We start from the raw sequence: 22745 nt of genomic DNA on the forward strand, positions 1-22745 counted from the left end.
GCGAACCGTTTGGGCCATCTCTAGTGGTGAGCAGTGAATAGGAATGAGGAAGGACAGTTTTGCAAAATGAAAAACCTGTTCTGGCAAGACAGGGGGGGGGGGGGCATGGGCTACGGCAGAAGAGGCAGAAGAGGTTGACAAACCTATGTAACTGCCTCAGTAACTGCTTCATACAATCCAAGCCCCTCTCCATCTTCTTGACATTTCTGCCTTCAGAAACAAAACGTCCACTGTGGTGGTGGAAGTGTCAGGAACATGAAGAATGGTGGAGAGTGCCAATGTCCAAAGTTGCTGTTGGGGTGCAGTTCCTAACACATCAGTGGCCAAAGTGTATTCAGTGTCTTTCCAGCACTGTCAGAGTTCAAAGTGCAGGCACAGTGCAGCCCCAGTCCTGTCAATAGTCACAATGTGACCCCAGTTGTCTTCAAATTGCAGCCAGTGTGCAGTTTCAGTCTCTGTCATAGTCTGGTTAGATTCTCTGTCAGTGGCCAAAGCCTATATCAGCTCTCACAGGGTGCTCTCTGTGACTCACCCATTAGTAATGATCCAGTTCCACTCTGTTGGTAGAAAAAGTACAGATTTGTGGTGGTAAAAGCAGTTACAGTATACTGTATATAAGCAAAGTGCAGGCATAGGGAGGGCACTGGAAAGTAGGTTTCCAGACTCTTAACACCACCCCCCCTCTTACCCTTACCACACAGTACCTCAGCCCAATGCTGAAAACATATTGGCTGGTGGAGAGAATAGGAGAGGTTTTTGATGGCTATGTTTCTGCTCATCACAAGCACATATACTTATTAAGAGTATAAAAGGCAAAAGTATTTACCCCACACGTATTTCTTCTTTTCATTCACATTATATTTGAAACAGCAAATGCAAGTCAAACAGTACTTTTGTTACATGACAAGTAGTGCATGACTGTGTGTTAACATGTTACTTGCATTTGCATAGTTAAGCTATGTACACATGCTGAATTTCACTAGGCTGGAGCTGCCAATAAAGACTGCTTTGGGCGAAACTCAACCATGTTTACGGAAGCACCCCCATACGAATTGTCCCCTAAGTATATTAGCTCTGGAAAGGAGAAATTGTACCTGTTATCAACTTACTTTTCTGCTGATGTTATCTTCTCCAGATTCGTATACCCCTTGACTATTGCAAAAATGGATGATACTCATTCACAGGAGATAAACTTGCCCCCTAATACAGGGCTGTCTTACATTTAACCAATGGTGTAGTAATAGGAGATATAGAGGATGCAACCATCCCTTACTCAGGGTGGGGGTCAATTCCCAGCTGCTGCTGTAGCTCTTCCTTAGTTCTATAATGGTAATGATGGCTTCTTTATGACCTTTGAATCATGGTCATCATTAACAAATTGTTCCTCTTCAACTGTTTAAACCTCTCTTTGCATTTTGGTGGTCCTTGAAAGACTTTTGGTTTTGGTGCGCTGTATTATGTAAATTGCTATAAGTATATACAGTGCTGGTGTGTTACAGTATGCAATTTGCACTGGAACCTCATCTGATATTGCTTCAACTTTTAAGAATTCAGTAAAAACATTTGCAATTATATTTTAATGCCTTCATTTTTCACTCTTTTTTTCACTTACTTAAAAAAATTGCTCTCCTTTCTAGCTTTGCTATGTAATGTTAATGTATTTGAGGGCATTAGGCTTGAAAATACATTGTAAACGTCCATTAATTGAATAAGTCATGTAGTTATTATTCTGCTAAATACCTTACAGTGGAAACACCTTACATATTTCCGTTCATCTTTGAATTGGCAAAGCATATCATGCTTTAATCAGCTACAAATTACAGATCTGGCAGTTTCCATCTCCTTCAAGAAGGTGATGGAAGATTTCCCATAAGATTTTGTTGTTTTGAAGGACAGGGGTGGATACAAAGAGGTCTATATAAAGAGTGCCTAGATTCCTAGCACCACATCCACTGACCATTCTGTCTGGTATCTGAGTGGGGCAAGGGAAGTCATGAAGATCCTTATTCTATTGGGACTGGTGGTTCTGGCACAATGTGGAGTGGTAAAGTATGTGACTATAATAACTATTTCTGATATACTAAAGTTGCTTGTATAATGATATATACTGGATAGAAACATGGTTAAAGCCCTTACATTATTAATATGCATATGTCAAAATATTTTTCAGGGTTCCTCTCAGAAAGGGGGAGTCCCTCCGGGCACGCTTAAACAGGCTCGGATTACTGGGTGACTACTTAAAAAAGCATCCTTATAATCCAGCAACAAAGTACTTCCCATCTTTGGCACAAGCTTCTGGAGAGCCTCTGCAGAACTACATGGATGTAAGTAGCACTTTTCATATTTTTTTTCTTGAATATCAGGTTTTTGTACTGAACACTTTCAAGACGCATAACCTTGTGATATAGCTTTTTATATTGTTCAAGTGTTTTGCTTCACAGCTTGCTAAAGTCACAAAATGTTATTTATGCAGTCAGTTCAGTTTGATGTCAATAACATATACAGTATATTAAGGGCCATATACAATTCACTTTTACTCCTAAGTTTTTTCCTAGGTGAAGTTTTCATACCTTAGCAATAAAATGCCCTTTAAGCCACCAGCAAGTAAGAAAATAATCTGAATAATTTTGACAACACTTTTCACCTACTTTTTTAGTACTTTTTAAATTGAAGGGTAATTACAACTGCAAATAGCATGCCATGAAGCTGTTACAAATGAATAGAGAGGGTCAATTAGATGCTAATAACTCTGGCTTGCATACAAATTTACTGAAAGTTGTATGCAGCTTTGAACAAAAGCACTTCTTGTTGATTTTGCCTTGTTGAGTTCCAAGCTACATAAAAAAATTGCATGAAATTTGCATCCACACCAGAATGATTTGGAGTAGCACGTGCACTGTTCTGATAAACATAGTTTTCTATAAAATGATAGCCAGCTCACCCAACTGCAGACATGACCTGTAAACAGAAAAATGTATGCAATTGTAGGCTCTGGCAACAATTTTTTTTAAACCAGTTTTTTTTATCGGCGATAAAACCCAATACAGTTTATAGCACGTCCATCAAATGTAATAGACAGATACTCACTAAAAAGTAGTCTCCATTTGTTGTTGTTGTTGTGAGCTTAAAAAAAACAAAAATTAACATGTGCATCCACCCTTTCGGTCACATGATGGTATGCATACTTCATCAACAAGCAATTTCTAACCATAATACCATATGGCTTATAACTAGCCAGGATGTTCTGGGCCCATCAATGTTTTGTTACTCAGAAACCCAGCTCCACTGAGCAAAGATAGCAATGAACGTCACATCCATACATACGATACATACACTACACGATATAGACCTATGACTAGATTGTGAGCCCCTGAGGGACAGCTAAGTGACAAGACAATATACTCTGTACAGCGCTGCGGAAGATGCCGGCGCTATATAAATACTAACTAATAATAATAACTAATAATCCATCATGTCAGGATCCACAAATTATCCCAAAACCTTCATTACTATGTACATGCAACTATTGTTTTTAGTGCCCTGCCATGTCAAGTTGATACATTTGCATCATATGGTATACGTTATAAGTACACTTACCTTTAAAAGCCCAACTACAGTTTTAATTGTGATTAGCTGATGCCAAATATTCCACTTTTTGAATGGAAGCTTTTGAAACTTACAATTTTGTTCTTCAGGCATGATACAGAACTGGTTCAGAACCATACAAAATTGAATGTAACAGAGACTTATATATGATTTGCTATCTAAATAGGCTTCAAAAGTATTTGTATGTTACATTCACTTCTATACAGTTCTGATCCAGTTTTATATCATGCCTGAAGAAGAGACAAAGGCCTCAATTCACTAAGCTTACCTCCTGTCTTTAATAACGTTTCTAGAGTTATCACCATGGTGATGAGGCATGTAGTATTCAGGAAACATTTTACCTCAGGCAAACCTAAAGTTAACTCTTCTGTCTTTAAGTTAACTCTTCAATCCTTAAAATAACTCCAGAATTCTAAAGTTAAAGACAGGCTGTTAATTAACTGCGAGTGAAAATAACTACATAGAAGGTAACTTAACTACAGAGGAGGTAACTTAAGGAATGAAGAGATAAGATAACTCTCTCACTGGGCCATATGCAATTCATTTTTCTCCTGAGTTTTCTCCTAGGTGATATTTTTAAACTTGTAAATAAAATGCCTTTTAAACCCCCAGCAAGCAAGAAAAATACTCAAAATAGTTTTGCTAGTAATCTGTTACTTAATTTTTTGTACTTTTTAAATTGGAGAGTGCTGGAAAGTTAATTTAATAGAAAATGAAAAATTATCTCCCAGGAGAAAACTCAGGTGAAAAAGTGAATTGCGTATGAGCCACTGTGTGGTGGCAAGTTTTCTCATGCCTTATTAACTCCAGCGTGATCTTAGTGAATTGAGGCCAAAGTATTGGAATTAAGATTTGTTGGTTTCATGTTGGCATAATGCTTCATGACTAACACCATACTTTACATTATTCACATTTTAATGGGAACCTGAAGTGAGAGAGATATGGAGACTGCCATATTTATTTCCTTTATAACAATGCAAGTTGCAGATGCCTCTAATAGTTTTAGGTTGGATTCACATTGTGCGCATTGCATATTGTACACCTTATAATGTGTATAAACTGCAATGGAGGCTGGCCATAGATAGTAATTCAAAGCCTGCATTCAGAGAGTTAGAATAACAGGGTCCATTACAATTCAGAGCTGTGAATAGGTCCATGGATTTGTATGAGCAGTGAGTTGACATGGAGAATTATTCTGCAATGCAACTGATGCAGTTTAAAATTACCCTTAACAATAGACTTTGAACAAGCATGCAGATCCGATGTTCTGACTGAAGTCTGGCTAGATTAGGCACAAGCTTGTTTCATGTATGTAATTCAGACACTATTTATGTTAGAAAGATCATAAAGATAGCTAGGCAAATGTTATTGTTTAAAAGAAAATAAATATGCCAGTATAGATATGGGAGGTATGGTCCTGGGTCATCCTCCTTTTGCCCTCCATCCCCAGTATATGCAGAAGAGTATGGGCATTGCCTTGCTTATCTCACTTCATCTGGGTATCAGCAATGTGCATCCATCCACTACAGCAGGCCTGTGTTACAATGTGAGATCGAGATACTGCTCAGAGAGTGAGCAGTGAGCTGTAGTGGATGGACACTGTTGGACCACCCAGAGGAGGTGAGATAAGCACAGGTATCCCTACATATACTGGGTCTGCATATTTGGGTTGCTTGCTAATAAATGCATATTTAGATTTGTCACTGGGTGTGGATTTTAATTATTTTTCTTATTTACAAATGTGATCGAAAAAGAATGTTATATTTATCGGACCACCACTCCACTTTGGGTAGTTACTGTTGAATTTTCCCCCTTTTGACTAAATATCTTCAGTCTCGAATGTCCTGTCCTCACTGCTTGAAAATATTAATGGCATAGTTCATGTTAAAAAGTAGTATACATATGTAATGGCTGTATTTAAAAAAATGTATATGATTTTTTTATTTTAATTATATTAATCAAGCTTGTTATTGGAGTTTAGAGACAGAAGTCTCAATATACTGTATGTTTAATGTAGTTATTTTAACAATTAACTTACTTTTATTTCTCTTGAAAGATTGAATATTTTGGTACAATCTCCATTGGAACCCCACCTCAGTCCTTTACTGTAATCTTTGACACAGGATCTGCAAACTTATGGGTTCCATCCGTGTACTGTTCCAGCCCAGCATGCAGTGAGTGTTATTCATGAAATAAACGCTTAATGCCAATGAAAAATTACCTGGCATACCATATCTTAGCATTTTATACCTAGAAATGGTGTTCCCATAAGAAATGCACCTGATACAATCCTCAATAAAGGGGTTTTAAACTCAATTTATACAGATTTAAGAAAAAAAAAAGTTTAAAAACATTTTTGCATACTTCCATTCCCCCAGTCCTCTGCCCATATCTTTAGCCTGTCACCTTTGAAAAAACCCCTTTCTCTATGTTCAATCCAGTTAATGTTTCCATCTTGAGGAAGGCAACTGAGGCCACTATGTGACCTCTCACTACCTCCCTTCCTTTTTATCTCCCTGTGCTCTGCTCGGGCATCCCCCCACTCTTCTCTCACGTCTTCTTTCCATACAGACTTTCATTCTAGTAGGTTATTGACGTGTCACTCAGACATCTCACAAGACTTTTGATTTCCCAGTATTCTGGGGGAGAAAAGAATGGAACCCACAATGCCAAACAAAGGACAGGCTTTCTCCTCATCGACATTGGTCCATGAGGAGCTGCAGGATCAACCAGGCAAATAATAAACTAGAATCTTTTGTTGAGGGAGAGGGGAGGGGGGGGGGGATGAATTAGTGAGTGATATCTTTATGGGCACAAACTTGATTTTAATATTATTTTAAAGCTAACTTTATTTTGTTTTTTGTTCGTTTTTTAACTTAGCTTAAACTTGGCTTTTCTAAAAAGCCTGAAAAGTGTGTCAAGTTCTCAGGGACTTAAACATTTCCTTTCTACACCAGTTTTTATCAGGAATAATAATTTGCATAAAGGTATCTAATAGAGATGTCGCGAACCTCCGATTTTCGGTTCGCGAACCTCCGCGAAAGGTTCGGTTCGCAAAAATGTTCGCAAACCGCAATACACTTCAATGGGGAGGCGAACTTTAAAAATTTAAAAAAATTCTACCGGCTGCAATAATGATAGAAAACATGTTTCAAGGGCTCTAATACCTGGAGGCCCCCCCTCCCTCCCTCCTTCCTTCCTTCCTTCCTTCCTCCAAGCAAGGTCCTTATGCCATTTCACTCACTTGTCTGCCTACACTAATTAGTTAAGGAACAGCTGCTTCCCTCCACCCTCCTCCCTCTAACCCCTCTACCTATTCCCTCCTCCCTCCTAACGGAGGGAGGAGGGTCTCATCTGCCAGGAAATTATACTATTTCAAAAACCAGTTTACATACCATAGCTGGGAATCGAACCTGGGTTTCACTGTGTGGTGGGCAAGCACCCTAACCGCTGTACCACAACAGTAATAACTGAAGTTGGCCTAGCATTTACTATTTATGCTCAATGCAATAGAAACATTAGGTTGCTTAAAGGGAACCTTAACTGAAAGTGATATGGATGTTTCCTGTTAAACAATACCAGTTGCCTGGCAGTCCAGCTGATCTCTGTGACTGCAATAGTGGCTGAATCACACCCTGAAACAAGCATGCAGCTAATCCAGTCTGACTTCAGTCAGAGCACCTGATCTGCATGCTTGTTCAGGGGCTGTGGCTAAAAGTATTAGAGACACAGGATCAGCAGGCAATTCAGGCAACTGGTATTATTTTAAAAGGAAACATCCATATCCTTCAACGTTTAGGTTCCCTTTAAGGATTTGTAGCATAAAAGCCAACTCACATTGGCTGGGATTTGAACCCAGGTCTCACTGTGTGGTGGGCAAGCACCCTAACCACTGTACCACAACAGTAGTAACTGACGCTAGCCTAGCATTTACCATTTATGCTCAATACAAGAGAAAAAGTAGACAAGACAAATAACATTTATCTCACGCTTTTCTCCTGGCGGACTCAAAGCGTCCGGGGCTGCAGCCACTAGCAAGTAATGTCTGGATGGTGTAATGCTCAAGTGCTCTGCCTCTGACACAGGAGACCAGGGTTTGAATCTCGGCTCTGTCTGTTCAGTAAGCCAGCACCTATTCAGTAGGAGACCTTAGGCAAGTCTTCCTAACACTACTACTGCCTATAGAGCATGCCCTAGTGGCTGCAGCTCTGGTGCTTTGAGTCCGCCAGAAGAAAAGCGTGATATAAATGTTATTTGTCTTGTCTACTTTTTCCTCTTGTATTGAGCATAAATGGTAAATGCTAGGCTAGCGTCAGTTACTACTGTTGTGGTACAGTGGTTGAAATAGTATAATTCCCTGGCAGATGAGACCCTCCTCCCTCCGGTAGGAGGGAGGAGGGAGGAGGGAGTAGGTAGAAGGGTTGGAGGGTGGAGGGAGGAGGGAAGCTGCTGTCCCTTAACTAATTAGTGTAGGCAGACAAGTGAGTGAAATGGCATAATGACCTTGCTTGAAGGAGGGAGGGAGGGAGGGGGGGGGTTGTGTTTGACAATAATGTGCCTGCTGACTGTGATATAGAGGTTCAAAGTTTTGCTCAATAGAGCATTATAGGGCGAATCGAACTTCCGCAAAAGTTCGCCTGCTGCAGGCGAACGCGAACCCCCAAAGTTCGCCTGGAACCGTTCGCTGGCGAACAGTTCGCTACATCTCTAGTATCTAATCTATGTTCTGAAGAGAAATTTAAGTAACAGTCTATATACTTTGGTTCATAATAATGGCCATGCTGCACGGTATAAATCTGACACAATGGGATTGAATACAGATTTTCAGCAATAAGAATATGTTTTTCAGCTTTCCAGTCCATCCAATGTCATTGATCAGTAGAAACATCAGATAGTATCCACATATACTGTAGATAACCTCAACCAGTTTTGATTTCTGATCTTCCCATATTTCTTTTTTTCTCTTTTCAGCCAATCACCATATGTTTAACCCACAGCAATCATCAACTTTCCAAGCTACAAACACACCGGTATCCATCCAATATGGTACTGGCAGTATGTCTGGTTTCCTGGGATATGATACTGTGCAGGTAAAGAGCGAAAGTAGATTTTTCTGCTTATTGTTTGAAAAAGCTGCACTTTTAGGCATAAAATGTACAGGATCAGCAAAAAAGGTTTTAAGTAACTTATCTTTTTTAACCTCAGGTTGGAAACATACAGGTCACTAATCAAATTTTTGGTCTGAGTCAGTCTGAGCCTGGTTCATTCTTGTACTACTCTCCATTCGATGGAATCTTGGGACTGGCATATCCAAGCCTGGCTTCTTCTCAAGCAACACCTGTTTTTGATAATATGTGGAACCAGGGACTAATTCCTCAGGATCTTTTCTCCGTGTATCTCAGTTCGTGAGTGATTATTACCATTATTACTACTACAAAAATGTGTTTTCTTACATAAAGTACTTCACGCACTATCAGTTTTTTGGACACCAGATCCCCAGAGTTGCAATAAGCGAGAACTCAAACATTTCCTACGAGTACAGCATTCATGCATTATAGCCTATAGATTATAACATCAGATTGCCATATGGATGTCTTTATTTGTCATATGTTTAACACAAACCCAAAAACCCACACTCAAAAATATTATTTGTATAGTTCTGTTAGAACATCAACAAAATAACTATGTATAAGAGGACATACTGTGGGTAAAACCTTGTAAAGAGAAAATAGATACTGTATATTGATTTGGCAGTTTACTACCAGCAAAGTATGAATCAGAAGAGGCAATACAGTACATATTGAGAAAACTAATTCTATAAGCTGTACATATATTGCCACATATTACTGTAATTTAGTTGCTGGCATAAGCCTGTGCAATAGGAGTATCAGAGTATAAGTAAAATAAGCTTAATTCTGCAAAGGCATGTGGCATTCACTTTGAACTCAGAATAGAAACTGTTTAGATGCACTGATGAGATACTATACATGTGTATTTTCAGTGTAGTGTTGTATTTGAAAACATTCTTTGTGGTGTAAGTGTAAGTGTGGTGTATTGCAAAGGATAATTGTTGTCTTTGTTAATTTACCTTCTGTCATTTATTTACCAGATTGCACTTATGGATTGTTAATTTATATAATTATATACATTCATCTCTCTATGTATTTTATTTTATATATTCTATTTGTGTATGGTTGTTACAGAAATCAATAATATTTTCCACAAGACACAATTAGGTTTCAACTAATCATTTCTCATAAATCATGAGTGTGACTCTGTAGTCTTGCACAACTCTACACTAAACCACTAAAAACATTATATGTTCTTTAGTAGCCCTCATATTTTTACTAACAAGGTTTTATGATACAAATTGCACTAAAGCTGTTGCCCAGATATGCCTATGCAAATGGCATATGACAATAGTCAGTGTTTCACATTAAAGAGCATCTGTACTCAAAGAAAAATTCCTCTAGGGGAAACTTACCTCGGGAGGGGGAAGCCTCTGGATCCTAACAAGGCTTCCCTTGTCCTCCTCTGTCCCTCCATTCAAGTGCCAGGATCCCCTGAAGTGCGGTGAGGTACTTACCTACCGTGATCCTGCGCAGGCGCACTAGCCACTCCTCATTCAGGTTAAAGCTCAAATAGCTGATCCCGATCGATTCACTATACTGCACAGTCACAAGTCCTTTTGTGCCTGCACAGTAGAGCGGATGCAGTCGGACTCGGCTATTTCCGCCTAGCCTGAATGAAGAGCCACTACTGCGCCTGCGCTGGATCCCGGAGAGGTAAATAAATCAAGCCTTGCCAAGCTTGTCGGGGAGGATTGGGAGGGGACAGTGCTGGATTCCGTGAAACTACAGGGGAGGGGGAAGCCTCTTTAGGACCCGCTCTGCCATCTCCACAGGCTTCTCTCTGTGCCGTCGCTATGACGTCAGAGCTCTGTGTGCCGGTCAGGAGCCGCTTTCATTGGCTCCTGACCCTGTGCATCAAAGTAAGCCAATGGGATTGGCTTACAGTGGTCACTCGGTCAGGAGCCAATGAAATCGGCTCCTGATCTGCTCACACAGCTCTGCCGTCATATAGACAGCAAGCAAGTGAACTGTGGCGGGAGAAAGTGACGCGTTCGTCATAGCAGCAGGTATGTGTGGTTTCCAAAGCAGTAAAATCTACATCCTGTCAGAGTCATATGACCACCTGCAGGACATTCGTACTGCTTCGGTCCGGAAGCAGTTAAAGTGTGTATACGTAATATTCCAACATCTGTATCAAAATACTTTCAGTCTCCAGTGTCTTTCTCTAGACTCTATGGCCCCTGTTCCATTGACTTTTTCCGCATGAGTTTTCTCTTAGGTGATTTTTTTAACACCTTATCAATAAAATGCCTTTCAGCGAACAGCAAGAAAGAGAATATTCAAAATCAAAATAATCTTGACAGTACTTTTCAACTACTTTTCCAATTACAAAGTGCTTAAAAATTATTTTAAAGTGATGAAAAGTTATTTTGTAAGAGAAAACTCAGGAGAAGTCAGTTGATTAGAGGCCCATGGGTGTACAGTTATTTGCATAGGCATCGTTGAGTGACTGTTTGAGTGCAATTTCACCTTGCTACATTACAAATGTGAGTATGGCTAAAAAACTTCTAATGGTTTTAAATAGTTTTATTTATGGCTTTATGTGTTCTCTATGAATTGAAGTTGCTAAGGCACTAATAAATTAACAATCATAGCACTTTGAGACGGTACTAAAGTTGTGGTTTTCTAGGTTTCAACTAATGCATCATTTTCTCATTGTGATACATTTCTTGATACCTCATTTGATATGAGCACACTATACCACCTTAATAACTAATAGACCCAAAGTTGCACAGGATAGTTGCCCAATAAAGCCACAATGAACTACAGTTGTGGTTGTATGCAGCTGTATGCCACATAACATGATACCAAATGTTTTCTGTACTACTCAAAATAATTTCTAAAATCTGCACCATTTTGCAAACACTGAGGGTAGATGTTTACTTGTTACCAGGAAAACACACTTGATGTGAACCAGCCCATTGAGTACCATGAACTGATAGATCTTCTTAAGTGTGCGAAAAGATGTATCTAGTGGAAAAGTGTTACTTCAGAATCATGTTATCCAGCTTATCAAGATGTTACTTCAACTTTACAAACTAATTACTGTATTTTTTTCCCTCTAGTCAAGGACAAAGTGGCAGCTTTGTTCTGTTTGGTGGGGTAGACACCAGTTATTACAGTGGAAGCCTGAATTGGGTACCTCTAACTGCTGAAACATACTGGCAGATAACAGTGGACAGGTGAGTATAGAGTTAACTGAGACTCTTAGCCTAACTTTCCAAACAATAATAATGTACCACCAGGGCAGGTTCTAGACATTTTGCTACCTAAACTCCCCTCCCTCACCCCCACGCCAGTAAGAATTGTGGCCAGTTCCTGCAATCCCCCTTCAGTATTAGTAGCTCCTGGGAACTAAGGCAGTCTGTCTCTTTCTCCCTTCCATCTGAAAAGCAGTGTGCAGAGTAACATATCTACTCCAGCCTGCCCTGTTAACCCCACTGAAAACATTTACCAAACTGATTATAGCATCTAAAAGTAATTTACTCTGTATTTTAAACCATTTTTTTCTGGATAGCATATCCATCAATGGACAGGTCATTGCTTGCAGTGGATCATGCCAAGCTATTGTTGACACTGGAACTTCTCTTTTGGCTGGACCACCTACTCCCATTGCCAACATTCAGTACTATATTGGAGCAAGCCAAGATTCCAATGGACAGGTGACTCTTCAATATATTAGTTGGTGTTACAAACAATGAAATATGCTAGTCAGTTTTAACAGTAAACAACAAAATAAAATTAAATATCATTTTTTTTAACCATGCTGGTTTTGTTTTTTGTTTTTTTTTTGATAGTATGTGATTAACTGCAACAACATCAGTAACATGCCAACAATTGTGATTACAATCAATGGTGTCCAGTATCCACTGCCAGCCAGTGCATACGTGAGACAGGTAGGTTTAGACATGTTTGCTACTTTCTTTCAGCACATTACAGTATATATGCTGGTGATGACAAGACATCCTCTACTTTGACATACTCGTTTTCTTATTCCACAGAATCAACAGGGCTGCACCAGTGGATTCCAGTCTATGAATCTGCCAACCAATTCAGGAGACCTATGGATTCTAGGAGATGTATTTATCCGTGAAAACTATGTGGTGTTTGACAGAGCCAACAATTATGTAGCCATGGCTCCAATTGCATAGAAAGCATATTGGTCTTTCCAAAATTCTTTCTTTCTGTCTACAATAGCAATATCCTGCACAACTGATTATATACGTAATTCTCCCATAATAAAGAAAAGTGCATTTACAAAATACAATAAACTTTCCATACTAATAAACACAGGATGCTGAGTTTTTCTTGGACAAAAATCTGAAAGGAAATATTAGAATGATGCACATGTTGTACTATAAATTCAAAGGCAGATTTGTTTTTGGCATTGTTTCCTACATAATAGTGTTCAAATCTGTTCTTAACAACAAAAATAAGGCTAATATGTGATACTAGCGGACCAGGGTAGCGGGCAGGAAGGGGGTATTGTGCACAGCGGAGGGGAGGGGGGTCGGACCCCCCCTCCCTCACCTGGGTCCCCCATCTGCACCCCCCTCTCCAGCTTAAGCGGCGGGGAGGGGGGTCAGACCCCCCTCCCTCACCTGGGTCCACCATCTGCGCTCCCCCTCCAGCTTAAGCGTCGGGGAGGGGGGGGGGTCGGACCCCCACCTCACCTGGGTCCCCCATCTGTGCTCTCCAGCTTAAGCTCAGCATCTGGCTAATTAATATTGGGGTTCTCTGGCTATCTATATTGAGGGCTAGCTAATACTGGTGGTCATCTCTGGTTACTGCATCGCAATAGTGCGCCCAAATCTATGGGGTTGGCACAATTTTTAGACCCTCGCCCTGGGAGCTCTATAATCTAAAAACTGCCCTGCATTAGTGGTTAAAGTTTTGTGTGATGGATAGATAGCCATTTGTCTCAGTCTCTGATTTCTCTTCCTAAGCAGCCCAAAGACCTAAATGTTTATTAGTTATTTATTTATTTATTTTTCCATCAATACATTTTTATTGAGATTAATAAAGACTGACATACATATTAACATATAATCACCAAAGGAAGGAGAGTTCCAAGAATCGCCGGCACCCAACAGGCTTCTGCACAGTACCTGGATTCCAAAAGCTAACTTGGTGCTCACAGCATAGACATCAACACTGGCAATTAGGAGAAAGAACAGCGCTGGGCACTCAAGATGATGCTTAAGGTTTATTTACCATGGGTACAAACAGACATTGCAGGCAGAGGGAGAAAAACGAAGTCTAACAGCCGTTTCACGAGTCTATAGCTCGCTTCCTCAGAGACCAACCATAGTACCGAACATGTCCCTTATTTATATGTAATAAATTGTACGTTTACTCACCGCCAGCCAGTCCGTTCTAAGGGCGTCCACGAGCGCGCCGGGAGCCGCAGTGTTTAAGGTCCCGCCCCTTCCGGGTACGTGTCGGGCCACCGCCGTCCAATCAGGACCTTCGGATTCAGCCCAATCAGGAACCTAGGCTTTCGCCCAATCCGCTTGCCCAGCCGCTGCTACGTAGATCAGGCTGGCGGATGTAAACAGAGAAGGAGCCGGCGAGCGTTGCCATGGAGACACAGACCGCTGCTGAATACAGCGGTTTCTGTGTAATTGCTTTTCTCTCCACCAAATCGCATAAGTATCACCCGAACTCCAGGGATTCATGTTCTGCAGGAGAAACAAAAAGACACATATAAACATAAGGAATAATTACATTTAAAACATTCCATAGATACAAAGAGTTACAAAACCAGGTAAAATCAATCATAAAAACAGTGAGGCATTCCCCAACCAGCGGACCCCATAAAGCCTGGAAAATAACATCCTAATAGCACTCAAAATGACACACTCAATATCGTTCAAGGAAGCAATACAGTTCATTCCTTTCATTGAGTCCAAGTCGCCCACAGGCTTTTGATCGTGAGATGAACCTGGCTTCTTCCTGCCTTAGCAACTTTTCATGGTCGCCTCCCCTATGTGGGGGGTCCACAATTTTTAGACCCAGAAAGCGCAGTCTTCCCCTTACACCTCCATGTTCTTCCCACATATGATCAATCAACCGCCCGGCCCCCTTCTTTGACTTAAGGGATGCAACATGTTCCTGAAACCTTTTACACATTTGGCGAGTTGTCATGCCTATGTAGAAGCGGTTACAGGGGCATAAAACAGCATACACCACGAACATAGACCGACAGTGTATAAAATCCTTGATTTTAAATCTCTCCCCACCCAGGATCACCTCTTTTCCCGGAACAAAATGGGAGCAGTGGTTACAATTTCCACATTTAAAATTTCCTGTCGGTCTTGATCTGGTGAGCCAGTCTATTTGTTTCTCCTCCCTGAACTCACTACATACCAGCATATCGCCAATGGTTTTTGGTCTCCGAAAAGTCACTAGTGGTTTATCATTAATCACCCCACTCAAATCTGAGGTACCTCTCAAATCACCCCAATTTTTCGAGATGCAAGTGCGGATATTACCTGCCATGGGGGAATAATCAAATACCAGGGGCACCGCAACCCTATTACCATCTTGATTCTGATCCATAGCCCTTCTTCTCCTTCTCCCTCCCCCTTCTATCAAATCCATCCTAGATCTTCCCTCAGCCTTATGAAAGGCCTCAACAATCAGTTCAGCAGGATAGCCCCGTGCCAAGAATCTCAGCCTGAGGTCATAACTCTGTTTGAGAAAATCATCCTCTTTACTGTTGTTCCTTTTCAGGCGAACAAACTGACTGTATGGGATGGATTTAACCACATGTCTGGGGTGGAAACTGGAATACAGGAGTAGGCTATTAGTGGCTGTTGGTTTGCGGTGCCCCTTACTCAGTAACTTACCACCTTCTGAAAACAGGGTCAGATCTAAGAACTCCAAACTCTTCCCACCCCACACCCCTGTAAATCTCATATTGTAATCATTTTCATTGATCCAAACCAGAAATTCCTCAAAGCGACCTTTTGTATCCTTCCAAATCAACAGGACATCGTCCATATATCTTAGCCAGGTCCCCATGGCATGGCGATAGGGGTTCCTCTCATCATAGATTACTTCTTCTTCCCAAGCTGCCAAGAAAATATTAGCAAACGTTGGGGCTATAGATGTCCCCATCGCCACGCCAGAGGCCTGCCTGTACCAGCGATCCTGAAACAAGAAAGCATTATGGGTCAAGATGAAATGCAAACAATCACCAATATACTCTGCCCAATTATCATCTTTACCTCGATCAATTAAGAATTTTTTCAAAACTTTAACCCCCAACTCTTGGGGTATACGAGTATACAAGCTTTCTACATCAATCGAGACCAGGTTAAAGTTCTCCTGCCAGTCCAACTGAGGCAATCGTCTCAGGACTTCCAAAGTGTCAGCGAAGTATGACGGAATGCCCTCCAAGAAGGGATGTAATTTATATTCCAAATATTTAGATAATGGCTCAGTAAGAGAACCTTTGGCTGACACTATTGGACGCCCCGGTGGTCTTTCCAAATCTTTATGGACTTTTGGCAGGAAATACCAAACCGGCCTCCTAGGGAATGGTGGAAAAAGCCCATCCCCCATTTTCTTGGTGAACCAGCCCTCCTCTACTCCCCTTCGTAACAAAGATTGTAACAATTTCTTGTATTGGACAAGGGGGTCCCTGGATAATCTTTCATAAAAAGCATTTGTCCCCTCCAACTGTCTCAAAGCCTCTTCCACATAATAAGTGCGGGACAAGATAACCAGGTTACCCCCCTTATCTGCCTTTTTGATAACAACCCTAGGGTTACTTTTCAACCATTTAAGGGCTCTTTGTTCTACGAGGGATAAGTTAGATTTCTCAGTCGGATACAGGAGGGCCTGCATTTCACTCTGCCCCCTGATATCGAACTTGTCAATAGCAGAACCAGGTGTACTCAAAAATTCTCTCGTTGACTTACATGGTCTAAAAGGTTCACATTGTCGATCAATTTCCTTAGTCACTTGCGTGTCCATTGGAGTCAATCCCTGCCCCTCCGCACACAAGGACAATAATGTCTGTAAATTCGCTATGTCCTGTGTTGTAAAGTCTTTATTTGGGAAGAATCCTAAGTCCCCAGTTAATTCCACTGAAGTCGAAGTTTCCTCTTTCCACGTATTCTGTTTAGAAGTAATATTCAATCTTCTAATTGCACGATACCAGTCTACCTCGAACTGGAAAGGATCAAAGGGTGTGTGTAAGGCCCTTCAGAGTACCTGCTCACAAATCAGCTCCAATGCCCCAATCTATCACCACACGCTTCACCCTATGTGGCGCGTCCCCGCTTGAACAGGAGGTGAGGAAATAACACCTACCTGACTTCGGTTACACCCAGGCCTTAAGTGTGCAAAGTATTGGAGCTGAATGCAGGGTGAGCAGATAAACCTCCAGGCCAAACAAGACACACAGAATATATCGAGTCCAGAACAGTCCAGGGTCATACACGTGAGATCAGATATGCAAGGTACAGAGCAGTAGGCAATAAGCAGAGTCTAATAACAATCCACGTCAGGGCAGGCGGCAGGCAAATAACAAAGTCCAGTAACAATCCGAGTCTAGGCAGGCGGCAGGCAATAACAGAGTCCAGTAACAATCCGAGTCTAGGCAGGCGGCAGGCAAGAGTGGTCGAGGTACAGGCAAAGGTCAAAATCCAGGAATCCAATGACACAGAAGTATAACAGCACCCAGGCAACTAGCAAAAGCTAACGCTATCACGGGCAATGACAGGAAGCACTCAGCAGGCTTATATTCTACATGCAACCAATCAGTGGCCGGCCACATGCACCCAACAGCCAATCACACACAGGCATTAATCAGCTGACAGTGAGGTCAGCTGAAACAGATGACCACAACAAGCCAACTGACCCACCCAATACTGAGCAGCAAACCTTTCTGACAGTATTAGTCATAGCACAGTGGTCAAGCTCACCACCTCTGATGTGGGAGACCAGGGTTCAATCCCAGGCAGGGTCAGAAATTATTATTTCATATTTAAATAAAACCCCTGCTAAGTGTCAGCTGACTACCTCAGTCGTCGCCTCAGACCATACTGCGGCTGAGAGGAGCGGATCCTTACAGTGTGTAGATGGCAAAGTTGAGGCCTTTCAAGAGTAAGCTGTGGCATCCCTCTGGAAGTATTTCACCCGAGAGGTTGAGGATTTGAAGGTCCTCCTGCCGGCACATTGCAGCTATTTCCTCCGGTAGTAGCCCCTCCCACGGGTGTTTCTTCTCCAAGTCACCCTTTTCTCTTGTGCTCTTCCTACGCCTTCGGCCTCCCCTGCGGGTCCTTCTTCTAAAGGGACCTCTGTATGTACTTGACCCCTCTCCGTTTGTTTTAAGGCTGATTTGGGAGTACCTTTCTTAGAAGAGGGCTCCTCGGAGCTCGAATCAGAGCCAGAATCGGTGGTCCAGTAGCCTTTGTTATTCCTGTTGCGCTTCCTACCACGTGATCTAGCCCGTGGGTTTATCTGTCCCCAATTAAAGATAAGGCCTTTGGCAAAGTCGTCTTGATCCCTGCGAAATTTCCGCAGCTTCCTCTCTTTGATGTTGTCTTGTAAGGGTGCCAATTTGTCATCAATTTTCTTAGTAATCTCCTGGTACTGTTGCGGAGTTGTCAATTTGGCCAATTCCCTTTTGACAGCATCAATCTCTATTGTAGTTTTGTTGTACTCCACCTCCGTGCGGTTCAATACAATCTTCTGAAGTTTAAGTACGTTATCGAGTTGCTGACTATTCCAAAGCTTCATGAAATCCGCATCTGATTGATACTCGGCCGCCTCACTGTAGTTGCGAAAACCTCTGGCAGCTATCCCTTTGTCGTCATACCGTTTCAACGTGGCTACGGTCCAGAAATGTTTGACCTCACGTTCCGATATGCGATGCAGCTTCTGTTCCACCACTTTAACTCCCAATGCCTTGCTAGCGTCCGTTCCTTGTGCAGTGTCGGTGAGAAAAGTCAGCCAATCAGTTCTTCCAGCCAGGACCGCAGTGGAGCTCGGGAGTACCCCACTCACCGATGTAGCCGGTATAGACCCTCCACTAGGTCCTGCGTCTTGCATTGGTGCCACGGCTTAAAACAATATGCAATCACCAAAGGAAGGAGAGTTTCAAGAATCGCCGGCACCCAACAGGCTTCTGCACAGTACCTGGATTCCAAAAGCTAACTTGGTGCTCACAGCATAGACATCAACACTGGCAATTAGGAGAAAGAACAGCCCTGGGCACTCAAGATGATGCTTAAGGTTTATTTACCACAGGTACAAACAGACATTGCAGGCAGAGGGAGAAAAACGAAGTCTAACAGCCGTTTCACGAGCCTATAGCTCGCTTCCTCAGAGACCAACCATAGTACCGAACATGTCCCTTATTTATATGTAATAAATTGTACGTTTACTCACCGCCAGCCAGTCCGTTCTAAGGGCGTCCACGAGCGCGCCGGGAGCCGCAGTGTTTAAGGTCCCGCCCCTTCCGGGTACGTGTCGGGCCACCGCCGTCCAATCAGGACCTTCGGATTCAGCTCAATCAGGAACCTAGGCTTTCGCCCAATCCGCTTGCCCAGCCGCTGCTACGTAGATCAGGCTGGCGGATGTAAACAGAGAAGGAGCCGGGGAGCGTTGCCATGGAGACACAGACCGCTGCTGAATACAGCGGTTTCTGTGTAAGTGCTTTTCTCTCCACCAAATCGCATAAGTATCACCCAAACTCCAGGGATTCATGTTCTGCAGGAGAAACAAAAAGAAACATATAAACATAAGGAATAATTACATTTAAAACATTCCATAGATACAAAGAGTTACAAAACCAGGTAAAATCAATCATAAAAACAGTGAGGCATTCCCCAACCAGCGGACCCCATAAAGCCTGGAAAATAACATCCTAATAGCACTCAAAATGACACACTCAATATCGTTCAAGGAAGCAATACAGTTCATTCCTTTCATTGAGTCCAAGTCGCCCACAGGCTTTTGATCGTGAGATGAACCTGGCTTCTTCCTGCCTTAGCAACTTTTCATGGTCGCCTCCCCTATGTGGGGGGTCCACAATTTTTAGACCCAGAAAGCGCAGTCTTCCCCTTACACCTCCATGTTCTTCCCACATATGATCAATCAACCGCCCGGCCCCCTTCTTTGACTTAAGGGATGCAACATGTTCCTGAAACCTTTTACACATTTGGCGAGTTGTCATGCCTATGTAGAAGCGGTTACAGGGGCATAAAACAGCATACACCACGAACATAGACCGACAGTGTATAAAATCCTTGATTTTAAATCTCTCCCCACCCAGGATCAGCTTGTATACTCGTATACCCCAAGAGTTGGGGGTTAAAGTTTTGAAAAAATTCTTAATTGTGGCTGGAAGGTGTAATGGTTAAGGGCTCTGCCTCTGACACGGGAGACCGGGGTTCGAATCTCGGCTCTGCCTGTTCAGTAAGCCAGCACCTATTCAGTAGGAGACCTTAGGCAAGTCTCCCTAACACTGCTACTGCCTATAGAGCGCGCCCTAGTGGCTGCTGCTCTGGCGCTTTGAGTCCGCCAGGAGAAAAGCGTGATATAAATGTTATTTGTCTTGTCTTGTCTTGTCTTAATTGATCGAGGTAAAGATGATAATTGGGCAGAGTATATTGGTGATTGTTTGCATTTCATCTTGACCCATAATGCTTTCTTGTTTCAGGATCGCTGGTACAGGCAGGCCTCTGGCGTGGCGATGGGGACATCTATAGCCCCAACGTTTGCTAATATTTTCTTGGCAGCTTGGGAAGAAGAAGTAATCTATGATGAGAGGAACCCCTATCGCCATGCCATGGGGACCTGGCTAAGATATATGGACAATGTCCTGTTGATTTGGAAGGATACAAAAGGTCGCTTTGAGGAATTTCTGGTTTGGATCAATGAAAATGATTACAATATGAGATTTACAGGGGTGTGGGGTGGGAAGAGTTTGGAGTTCTTAGATCTGACCCTGTTTTCAGAAGGTGGTAAGTTACTGAGTAAGGGGCACCGCAAACCAACAGCCACTAATAGCCTACTCCTGTATTCCAGTTTCCACCCCAGACATGTGGTTAAATCCATCCCATACAGTCAGTTTGTTCGCCTGAAAAGGAACAACAGTAAAGAGGATGATTTTCTCAAACAGAGTTATGACCTCGGGCTGAGATTCTTGGCACGGGGCTATCCTGCTGAACTGATTGTTGAGGCCTTTCATAAGGCTGAGGGAAGATCTAGGATGGATTTGATAGAAGGGGGAGGGAGAAGGAGAAGAAGGGCTATGGATCAGAATCAAGATGGTAATAGGGTTGCGGTGCCCCTGGTATTTGATTATTCCCCCATGGCAGGTAATATCCGCACTTGCATCTCGAAAAATTGGGGTGATTTGAGAGGTACCTCAGATTTGAGTGGGGTGATTAATGATAAACCACTAGTGACTTTTCGGAGACCAAAAACCATTGGCGATATGCTGGTATGTAGTGAGTTCAGGGAGGAGAAACAAATAGACTGGCTCACCAGATCAAGACCGACAGGAAATTTTAAATGTGGAAATTGTAACCACTGCTCCCATTTTGTTCCGGGAAAAGAGGTGATCCTGGGTGGGGAGAGATTTAAAATCAAGGATTTTATACACTGTCGGTCTATGTTCGTGGTGTATGCTGTTTTATGCCCCTGTAACCGCTTCTACATAGGCATGACAACTCGCCAAATGTGTAAAAGGTTTCAGGAACATGTTGCATCCCTTAAGTCAAAGAAGGGGGCCGGGCGGTTGATTGATCATATGTGGGAAGAACATGGAGGTGTAAGGGGAAGACTGCGCTTTCTGGGTCTAAAAATTGTGGACCCCCCACATAGGGGAGGCGACCATGAAAAGTTGCTAAGGCAGGAAGAAGCCAGGTTCATCTCACGATCAAAAGCCTGTGGGCGACTTGGACTCAATGAAAGGAATGAACTGTATTGCTTCCTTGAACGATATTGAGTGTGTCATTTTGAGTGCTATTAGGATGTTATTTTCCAGGCTTTATGGGGTCCGCTGGTTGGGGAATGCCTCACTGTTTTTATGATTGATTTTACCTGGTTTTGTAACTCTTTGTATCTATGGAATGTTTTAAATGTAATTATTCCTTATGTTTATATGTTTCTTTTTGTTTCTCCTGCAGAACATGAATCCCTGGAGTTCGGGTGATACTTATGCGATTTGGTGGAGAAAAAAGCAATTACACAGAAACCGCTGTATTCAGCAGCGGTCTGTGTCTCCATGGCAACGCTCCCCGGCTCCTTCTCTGTTTACATCCGCCAGCCTGATCTACGTAGCAGCGGCTGGGCAAGCGGATTGGGCGAAAGCCTAGGTTCCTGATTGAGCTGAATCCGAAGGTCCTGATTGGACGGCGGTGGCCCGACACGTACCCGGAAGGGGCGGGACCTTAAACACTGCGGCTCCCGGCGCGCTCGTGGACGCCCTTAGAACGGACTGGCTGGCGGTGAGTAAACGTACAATTTATTACATATAAATAAGGGACATGTTCGGTACTATGGTTGGTCTCTGAGGAAGCGAGCTATAGACTCGTGAAACGGCTGTTAGACTTCGTTTTTCTCCCTCTGCCTGCAATGTCTGTTTGTACCCGTGGTAAATAAACCTTAAGCATCATCTTGAGTTCTTTCTCCTAATTGCCAATATTAACATATAAACAGGCGGTACGATACTTGGTGATACATAGTCATGAATAAACAGGTAGCAAAAGGACTGAACCATCTAACTTGTCTACATGTCAACTTATACGTTTACTTATCAATTCTGGTGTTTTCTCGACCTCATGGGTAACCAGAAAGCAAGTACTCAGGTGAATACCTGATGGAACCAGTTGGCCAGCAGGGCCTCTATCAGATATCTTTAAGGAAGGTAGAACAATATAGAGAGCCAGAAGAGTAAACAAATGGAAGACTATTATTAAGACCTGTGTAAATGGGTGTTACCGCCAAGAAAATCCAGTTTTTCGAACAATAAACCATAATATC

At 42.4% G+C, this 22745-nt stretch overlaps 1 protein-coding gene across 8 annotated transcripts in view; it reads left to right on the forward strand.

Annotated features, from left to right (window-relative positions):
• Positions 1-13009, forward strand: part of LOC137536026 (pepsin A-like) — a 124492-nt gene extending 111483 nt beyond the window's left edge. For 7 of the 8 annotated variants that reach the window (XM_068257989.1, XM_068257988.1, XM_068257983.1 and 4 more), the window contains 8 exons: positions 2171-2324; positions 5663-5780; positions 8578-8696; positions 8812-9011; positions 11804-11920; positions 12256-12400; positions 12536-12634; positions 12740-13009. In XM_068257989.1, coding sequence (XP_068114090.1) covers positions 2171-2324; positions 5663-5780; positions 8578-8696; positions 8812-9011; positions 11804-11920; positions 12256-12400; positions 12536-12634; positions 12740-12889 — 1102 coding nt within the window. In that variant the 3' untranslated portion in view covers positions 12890-13009. Of the gene's footprint in view, positions 1-1986; positions 2050-2170; positions 2325-5662; positions 5781-8577; positions 8697-8811; positions 9012-11803; positions 11921-12255; positions 12401-12535; positions 12635-12739 lie in introns of those variants that run through there. The other variant, XM_068257987.1, reaches the window with a different exon arrangement.
• The last annotated feature ends 9736 nt before the right edge of the window (positions 13010-22745 follow it).

This window comes from Hyperolius riggenbachi, chromosome 10, assembly GCF_040937935.1.
Source record: "Hyperolius riggenbachi isolate aHypRig1 chromosome 10, aHypRig1.pri, whole genome shotgun sequence".
In the NCBI taxonomy this organism is placed as follows: Eukaryota; Metazoa; Chordata; class Amphibia; order Anura; family Hyperoliidae; genus Hyperolius; species Hyperolius riggenbachi.